General features: G+C 38.8%; 1 protein-coding gene across 1 annotated transcript; it reads right to left on the bottom strand.

Moving 5' to 3' along the window:
* Window positions 1-369: 369 nt before the first annotated feature.
* LOC127104536 (uncharacterized) lies at window positions 370-1,488 on the bottom strand. The gene is made up of 2 exons (XM_051041721.1): window positions 1,294-1,488; window positions 370-1,209 (listed from the first exon to the last, which is right to left on the bottom strand). The coding sequence occupies exons 1-2, from the start codon at window positions 1,486-1,488 to the stop codon at window positions 370-372; spliced, it is 1,035 nt and encodes a 344-aa protein (XP_050897678.1).
* Between the last annotated feature and the right edge of the window lie 8,257 nt (window positions 1,489-9,745).

A 9,745-nucleotide genomic window follows, 5' to 3' on the forward strand; every position in this document is an offset into this window, starting at 1 on the left:
CTACCTCTAATAGCTTCAACACTTCCTTTCTTACTACATCACTCATAATCGGGTTTAGTCGCCTCTGGTATTCTCTAGAGGTTTTCGAGTCTTCCTCCAGGATAATGCGATGCATGCACAAAGAAGGACTAATTCCTTTTAAGTATGAGATGTTGTAGCCTAAGGTATTAGGGTATTTCCTTAAGACATGTAATAGTTTTTCAGTTTCTATTTGTCCTAAATCGGCGTTGACTATAAATGGTTGCTCAAGCTCTGTGTCTAGGAATTCATACCTTAGATTTTTCGGTAGTGTTTTAAGTTCTATAGATGGTTTCTTCGGACATGGCATAGGATTTGGAGTTAGTGCTAGACATTCCCTTAGACTGTCATCTACGTATGGTTCTTTCCATTGGTCATCCTCAGAATGAGTGGTGCTGGTATTTTTAGGATTTCAGTATCCTCGGATGGTTCCATTTTTATTTCTTTGATGCACTCATCAATGATGTCCATGAAACAACACATGTCGTCTATGGCAGGTGATTTTAGAAATTGCGATAAAATGAATTCAATTTTCTCCTCTCCCACTTCGAAAGTCATTTTTCCTCGTTTGACATCTATAATGGCACCGACAGTGGCTAGGAAGGGTCTTCCTAAAATGGCTGGGATGTTAGAATCTTCTTTGATGTCCATTATTATGAAATTGGTAGGGATAAAGAATTGACCGACTTGGACGGGAATGTTCTCTAGCATTCCTATGGGATACTTAGCAGAACGATCAGCTAGTTGAAGATACATTCTTGTTGGTCTTAATTCTCCCAATTTGAGTCTTTCGTTGATAGAAAGGGGCATCAAACTCACACTAACTTCTAAATCACAGAGGGCTCTGTCTATTACAAACATCCCTATAACACATGGTATGGAAAAACTGCCAGGTTCTTTTAGTTTAGGTGGCATGTTATTTTGAATGATATCACTACACTCTGTATTAAGTGTCATTGTCTCATCGTCCTCAAGTTTCTTCTTGTTAGATAAGATTTCTTTTAGGAACTTAGCATATGAGAGCATTTGTCTAATGGCTTCGGTGAAAGGGATGGTAATATTAAGTTGTTTCAATAGTTCAACGTATTTCCTGAATTGTCCTTCGGTTTTGGATTTAGCTAGTCTTTGAGGGTAAGGGATTGATGGATTATATAATGGTGGAGGCACGTATGGTTTCACCTTCTCAACTGCCTATTTAATTCCATCTTTTTCCTCTAGTTTATCAGGTTTTTCATTTTTCTAAGCCATCAGCGGAATTTGTGTTATGGGATCAACGAGTCCGTCTAACTCTGTCCCACTTTGCAATGTGATAGCATTAGCTTGACCCTTCGGGTTAGGTTGTGGTTGACCCCGGAAGGCTCCAGTCGGGGCTGCGGTAGTTGCTTGTTGCTGGGCTACTTGAGAAATTTGGGTTTCCAACATTTTGTTATGAGTAGCCAAAGCATCTACTTTAGTTGCTAATTGTTTCATTAATGACGAGGTATGGACATTTTGGTTCATAAAATCCTTATTTTGTTGCATTTAAGAAACAACGAAGTTTTCCATCATTAACTCAAAATTGGATTATCTAGGCGTTTGAGGAGCGACTTGAGGGGCACCCTGAGCTGGCTTCTAGTAACCAGGAGGTGGTTGATTTGGAGCATACAACGTGTTGTTATTCTTATAGGAGAAATTATGATGGTTTTTCCAACCGGGATTATAAGTATTTGAGTACGGGTTTCCTTAAGCATAGTTTAACTGATCAGGTGTGATGCCTGCTAGTAATTGGCATTCGAAAATGTTGTGTCCAGGTACTCCACATAAGTCACAACTTGGGGCTACGGCAGCCACGGTGGTTGCGAGAGTTATGGTCAAACTTTCAATCTTTTGAGTCAGGGAGTCTAACTTAGCATTGACGTGATCTATGCCACTGACTTCATACATACCTCCTTTTGGTTGAGATTTCTCTACAGACGTGCGCTCGCCTCCCCACTAGTAGTGATTTTGTGCCATATTTTCAATAAGTTGATATGCCTTTTCATATGGTTTATCCATTATAGCACCGCCAGCTGCAACGTCTAGGTTTAATTTGGTGTTATAGGAGAGACCACCATAGAAGGTATGGATAATGAGCCATGGTTCAAGCCCATGATACGGGAAAATCCTTAGCATGTCCTTATATCTCTCCCACGCTTCAAAAAGTGATTCGTTGCCTTTTTTCCTAAATCCGTTGATTTGAATTCTTAGCATATCCGTTTTACTAGGTGGAAAATATCTAGCTAAGAAGACCTTTTTTAATTCGTCCCATGTAGTTATGGAATTGGACGGTAAAGACTGGATCCAAGCTCTAGCTTTGTCTCTTAAAGAAAATGGAAAAAGGCGTAATCGTATAGCCTCGGGATTAACACCGTTAGCTTTCACTATATTTGCATATTGCATAAACACTGGCAGATGGAGATTCGGGTCATCCGTAGGGCTTCCAGAGAATTGGTGTTGCTATACAGCTTGTAACAACGAAGGTTTCAACTCGAAATCGTTTCGGTCGATTGTAGGGGTAACAATGTTGTTGTGGGGTTCCTCCTAAGATGGGGCAGCATAGTCCCTTAAAGGACGGTTAACAGGGGCAACCACATATGGTTCAGGGATATTAGGATCATGAATGTTATATTTTAAATGGTATTCTCGGATTCAGCGTCCTAGGTTAGTATAACCCCCGATTTCGTCTATCGGTTGTTCTAACTCGTTCTCTTGTGAGCGAGTGTTTGGCATTCAACCAAAATAAATAAAATGGAAAATAATTTCCTTAGTCTCTACCACGCAACAATGTAGTTACGTTATTGACTTAATTAGTCCTCGGCAACGGCGCCAAAAACTTGATCGCGACTTAGTATGTCTATCGAAATGTCTAACTGCAAGTGCACATTCGTATCGCGTAGTTTTAAAAAGATATCGAACCCAAAGGACCAAAAAGAAAACTATCATTATCTAAAGTTACTATGTAAAGCCAAGGCTAATGATTCTTTTCTTTTCTTTTTAGATTAAGGGAAACTAGAAATAAAATTAAATGGGAAATAATAATATAATAAAAATATTCAATAAGGAGGCATCAGTATGTAGATTACATCATTCTTCGAGGATTCGGTAAATAATTAGCATAAAATAAGGTAAATCACTTTTCAGTAGGAAATATCAAATTAAAAGACTTTGCCTCACACTCTCGTGTTATTGACTCGAACTATACTCTTAAGCCAAAATGTTTTGCTCTCGCTCACCCATCTGAATTAAAAGTAACTTTTGGAAATTGATAAATCCTAATTAATCCTAAAACGCTCTCGCTATGTTTAGGATTAATGCCTAGAAACCATTATCTTGTTAAAATCTTAAACTCTCGCTCTGTTGATTTATAACCTTAATGACTATTCACTCGCGTGTAAAAACCTTTTTAAATTAGAATTGAAAACCACTGCTAGAAAAATAGCTTATAAAAATTAACACTAATTATTACCGAATCCCGTCGGGACGACGGTCCTTACATACCGATATTAAAAACTTTAGCTAAACATGGTTTGAAGATTAATCATGTTGTTATAATTATTAAACATAAACATAATCATGATCAAAATTCAGAATTTCAAGCATACAAATAATATTATGCAATTAGGCCAAATGAAAGGGGAAACTAAAGAAATATGCAATTAAAAGAACCTGATGAATAAAAAAAACTGGATTAAACTGCGGAGAATTCTTCGAGTATAAATATCAAACTGGAAATATAAATGATGCTGGCACGCTTGATCCAAGCAACAAGTAAAAACTTAAGAGCTACGGTGCAATAGCCTCCCGATGTGGAAGAACTATCACTTTTCAAATATTTTTGCTTAAGCCTAAGAGTCAAAATTGCATGATAAGACTTGGATCCTTTTTTTCCCCATGAAACTTCCTTCTTATACTCATAAGTGGAGCTGAAATTAACCTAAAATCGTATAGAAGTGGTTGAGAGAATTTAGGGGAGTCCTTGACCAAGTTTATGCAGTTGTTGAAAAACTGCATTGTGTGCCTGTGGCGAATGCCACAGGGCCATGGCAAACGCCATGGTACTTAAACTTGGGGTGACGTGGCAGGAGGACGAGGTGAACTCCATAAGCCCATGGCGAATGCCACAAGCCCAAAACCTGCAATTTAAACTTTTTCTTCTTTTCTTCAACTTTTCTTCATTTCTTCTCTTTTCTTTATCTCTTTCTCGCACGTAAGTTATGCATTGACAGGTACCTGAAACTGGGCAATAAGACCAACATAATACAATAAAAACATACACAAAATTATACTAAAATACATACGAATCGAGTTAAATATACGATATAGTTCCACGTTATCAAAACCCCCTTTCAAGGTAAAAACAACACAACCCATCAAACTCATTTTTGCGCCTTAGGGCATCACACCGAAAACCCTTTTCTCAAAGGTAAAATCAACCAACCCATAAACATTTTCTTCTATGAACTACGGAGCTCTGATTCTTCATCACCCGATGAATGATACGTAGACACAAGGGCCCAAATTCTTGTAAAATATCAATGTTTTCTTATTTTCTCTTTAAGTTTTCATTCTTTTTTTCCTCTTCCATAAAAATAAAAGCATGAACCCTGAATCATGTAGATTCTCCTTGATTACTGGTCGGAAAAATAGCAAGTGTACTATGTTTACCGATGTAGTAATAAGGAGTTTTATTTCCAAGTATTGATCTCAGGGATTGCATAGGAAATACTTATTTTATTTTGATTCTATTAGAACAAAAAGAGAATGGTTTGGTTGTTTTGGGAATTGTTGACAATAAACACAAAAGATAGTAAAATATACTTGATTAAGATAAAACATGCTAGGGTGAGTGGTTGATTCAACCAGTTACGAATTCAGTCAAGATTTCCTTAATACACATGAAACATTCAATTACCTAACCTCAGAATGTTCTTCCTTAAGTCCTTAAAGAAGAAACTATTAAACTACCAATTCTTACTCAAATGTCCATTCAATAAATCCTTGGTTTTAATCATAAACAATATCAAGGTTTACAGTGATTTACAAAAGTTACTAGTCCTATATGATGCAATTATAAACCCAATTGTGTGAAAACCCTAACAATCACAATCCTGTTATTGATAGTCATAGATCTAATTGTATTTGTCCGATACAAAAGCATAATAACATCACACAATTGAATTGAAATATGTAACATGGTTATAAGGAAATCATTTGTTCAAATTCATAACATACGATCAAGTCAGGACCACCCCCCTAACAATGGGGGTTTAGCCTCTCATAGTATTCAAAGAAGTCATAGTGTGAAAATTAGACATTACAAAGAACTAGGAGATTTTGATCTTCAATGGTCGATGCCCTTGAATCTCGCCGTCTCCAAATCCTCCGTAGTAGCTATCTTTTCAGTGCAGTCTTTTCTTTTGTACGTCAAAAAGTGTCTTCTCCTCTCTCTCCCAAGTCTTCTAATAGTTTCAAATGGATTTTCCCCAAGCAAAAAGTCCAAAATACCCTTAATGAGCAGAATAGATCCACATGACAAAAATTGAAGTTTCTTAGCCGCGCCCATCAACACGGGCCGTGTGGATTCACACGGGTGCCCGTGTGTGCTCTCCAACATGAGTATTTTCCGAGCAAGCTACAGAGGCATCAACACGGGCCGTGTGGATTCACACGGGTGCCCGTGTAAACCCTCTGTTTTTCCTCTCTGAGCTTTCTTTTCCTGACAAACAACACGGACCGTGTTGACCTGCTGTATCTTCATATTTTTTCCTTTCTGAGCATCCACAACTCCACTATTAGTTCTTTTAAACCCGTGCAACGACCTGTAACAATAACACTACCAAATCGAAGCATAAAAGAGACTTTTTGACATAAACATGTAATAAAATGAAATGCGACAACACACTAACAAAACATGATAAATGACTCTGAAACAACTATAGACAAACACAAATCTTACCAAAGTGATGAAAATATGTCGGATCAAAGGTGGGAATTCAATGGAAATGGTGACCGATCACAACCCCAAACTTGTCTCATTGCTTGTCCTCAAGTGATGTATTGAGTCCAAACAAAGGTCACCCACGAATTCATTTTCCACAATGCAACCTTGTCCTTCACAATTTGTGTTCTTCCTTTTCAATCAAGTTTCCGATTTTCCCGACTCAGACAGTGCGCCACATTTCTACATAAGAAGCCTCGTTACCTGCAAGCTTTTTCACACACTCACAACGTCTCTCATGGTTAGGGTGTTTACACTCACAACACAGTATGCAATACCAAACTCTTAAATTTGAATACATTCTAATTTCACTACAACAGCAGATTCCATACACTTTACGAGGTCTTTTAGGTTGTAACGGGGCTTGGGTACGGTGGGATAATACACAGAAATGGATAACAAATGGTTTTGAACTCGGCATTCATGTTGTGTGATTTTCTCTTTTTTTTTTCTTTCTTCGTGCATAATGTCGCAACGCGAAAAACAACCGGCGGGAAAAGACACAGAGCCGCCATCGTGCATTATTTATCCCAAAGGAGGGAAAGGAAACGCTCGAAGTAAACCTGAAAAAGGGGAAAGGAACGGTCTTACGACCAGAGATTGCTAGGTACGGGAGTCGGTTACGCAAGGGGAAGGTATTAGCACCCCTCACGTCCGCCGTACTCGACGGGATTCACGATCAAAAGAATAGAATAAGGTTGCTGAGAAACTGCTCAAAGAATGCACGCACACTGGAATAACAAAACAGGCGAAAGAAGATGGAGGAAGGGGACTCGGCAGGATGTCGCATCCTGGGCCCACGTAGTTTGTTAGAAACAAACATCAGAGTCGACGTAGTTCGGGGAAATGGGAAACGGGCTCGCTAGGATATCGCATCCTATGCCTACGTATCTCATCTGGAATGAGAATCGGAGCTACCGTAGTTCGGCTAACGCACACCGAAACGAAACACACGCAAAGACGCTGAGACGTCAAAAGAAACTCGCAAACGGAAACAGACTGCCAATGGCTGGTCTTATGTCCGACTCCAAACAACAAACACAAGGAAACTGAATGCCAATCAATGGGCTTACATCAAACTCCAAACAAATAAACAATCGCTAACCAGCGAACACTAAAGGTAGAAAGCAAATTGACAAACTAAAAGAGAGTCTGGAACTCGAGCCTAGAAGTTGTCAAGCAAAACACACGCAAAAAGAAAAAAGGTGCCCGGAGAGATCTCGCACGATCTCCTGCCTACGTACCTCATCTGGTATGAGGATCAGGGCGACGTAGTTCCCCTTTACAGGGAAAAACTGTCCTAACTAGAGACTAGGGAGATAACAACTAAAAGGGAGACTACGACTCGAGCCTAGAAGTTGTCATGCAATCCACAATAGTCCTAAGTTGAGGTATCTAAACAGAACCTAACTCGTACAGGCAGCAAGCTAGCCTAAACAGCAAGTAAACAAGCACAAGCACAGGTGAACAGGTATCACACACTATATGCAAACAAGCGGCTCATACAAGGCTGGGCTTTAGTCAAGGGGTCATATCAACCTCGACAAACAAGCCAACACTGGAAGGGTATCTGAGGCTCTTAACCACTGACATTGACCGTCAGGGTGAGCAGATGAAAGGTAATGAAGGTAAGACCTCATAGCTCTTAACCCGGGCCTGGGTGAGCTTGAGTCAATGAAAGCGTGGGGGTCCAGAATGAGGGACCCTGATCCACTTGACTGACACTGTACAAGATCTGGGGGACATGTCCAAGAGCATCAGCACGTAGTGCGAGCATAATGGACGACTCAAACGATTAGCAGGGGATTGATTACTAATCCCTTCTATCTGCCAATTGCCTCTTCACTTAGGAGGACTTAAGTAACCATGCCTCGACAAGGAGGTCTTGAGCACAAAAGTAAACAAACACAGTCATTGCCTCTTAAGGAGGACTTCAGCCAAATGCCTACCAAAAGAAACGACAGGGCTTCCAGACTACATGGAGTTAGAGGATGATTACCTAGGTGGTATGCCAACCACAAGCAAAGCAACTTAAGCAATGAGCTAAAGAGACTAAAGTACTTGTAAGAAAGTCAAACAAGTCAATATTCACATTCAGACAAATCCAACAAACAGTCAACAGTGTTACAACCAATATGCACACAAGGCAAGTCAACAACTCAAGTGAGTTCATCACCAAGGAACCTACAACACAACAAAGGTTAGTGGATAAAGCAAATTTGCATCTCAAGTCATAAGATTGCATCAACCACTAGAGCTAATAGCTTGAACCTGAAATACAAAGCTCAAAAGATGAGTACAAACCACTAGTACCAAGACTAGGGTCAAAGGTAAAGCAAAAAGTCAAAACAGTAACCAATATTCAACATGAAGCATATTTATTCAAGTAAGAACATGTCCTAAAAAGGACCAGACTCAAATCCTAAGGAAAAGCCATCTAAAGCACAAAATAAGGCAAAGGCAATTACAAAGCACACAATTGGATATCAAGAATAGAAATTCCATATTAAAACAGAAATGAATCAAATAACTATGGAAATTTTTATGTGCACACAAAATGTTAAACACAAGCATCATGCAAAAAATTGGAATCAGAAAAGCTCAATTAACATGTATATGAAAATGAACAAGAGCAACATCAAAATGTGTGACACACATTGTCACACCATACATTCATGTGTCCAAAACAGAGCTGGAATATGCTAAAAATGCCAAACAAAAGCTCAAATATCATGTAACATGTTAGGAATCAGCATATCAAATTTCAAAGTAATTGGCCAATTAATGAGCATTTCACAAGAGAATTGGTACCACATGTCACATTTGCATCTTGTTCAAACAAGCAAGCTCAATCAAAATTCCAGAAATGATAAAATCAGGAAATCACAACCACAAAATAATATACATTCAACTGATCATGTAGGAGAAAATTTGGATTTATTTGGATTCATCTTCTATTTTTTATGATTTTTTGAATTTGAATGAAAATATTGAAATATTAAAAGAAATATGCATGGCAATTTGGAGGGAAATGGAATATTATGCTGAAGTTTGAAAAAAATGCTGGAGGAAGGAATCGAACCAGGTATCACAAAAAATAGAGGCGCTGCAGAAATAAATCAGAAATGTGTGGAGCCAGGAATCGAACCATGTATGGAAATTGGAAGCGTGCTGGAAAAATCAATTCAGAAAATGGCAAAACCAAGGATCGAACCATGCGCGTTGGAAGTTCATGAGCGCCTAGCCAAAACGACGTCGTTTTGAGGCTTGCCCTAGCGCTATTCACATGTGGTGGCGGACGGTGGTTTCCACCGTCTTTTCCGGCCAGCCAGGCGGAGCGCCACCACCAAATTTTGCAGAATTTTACAAAATTTATATCGTTGGAAAGGTCTTCTCGCGTACATTCCAAATATCATCATACCTAAGCCTAATTCCTAATATATTTCTGGATCGATCAAAAGAAGTTTCATGCACCAAACTTTAATTCAACATAACTTCATCATTTTTCATCCAAATTCAACAAAATTTATATCAGAATTCTCAGCATGAAAAGCTCTACAAGTTTATGTACATAAAAATAAGAATTATGAGTTTCGAATTCCAACCTTCTTGAAGAGCAGTGGATGAAAACAGTGAATTCAAGAGCCTAGCAATGTCCAAATCTTCTCCTTCACTTGTATATTGAAGCTTTAGGCACGAATTACTGCTTGA

The sequence above is a fragment of the Lathyrus oleraceus genome, chromosome 7 (assembly GCF_024323335.1).
Source record: "Lathyrus oleraceus cultivar Zhongwan6 chromosome 7, CAAS_Psat_ZW6_1.0, whole genome shotgun sequence".
NCBI classification, from domain to species: domain Eukaryota; kingdom Viridiplantae; phylum Streptophyta; class Magnoliopsida; order Fabales; family Fabaceae; genus Lathyrus; species Lathyrus oleraceus.

What these genes read in the sequence shown, in the direction of transcription:
- LOC127104536 (XM_051041721.1), bottom strand. Translation starts at nt 1,488, where the DNA reads ATGAAACAATTAGCAACTAAAGTAGATGCTTTGGCTACTCATAACAAA. An exon ending in GGACAGAGTTAGACGGACTC is followed by an intron (nt 1,210 to 1,293) that starts GTTGATCCCATA and finishes GGAATTAAATAG; the next exon opens with GCAGTTGAGAAGGTGAAACC.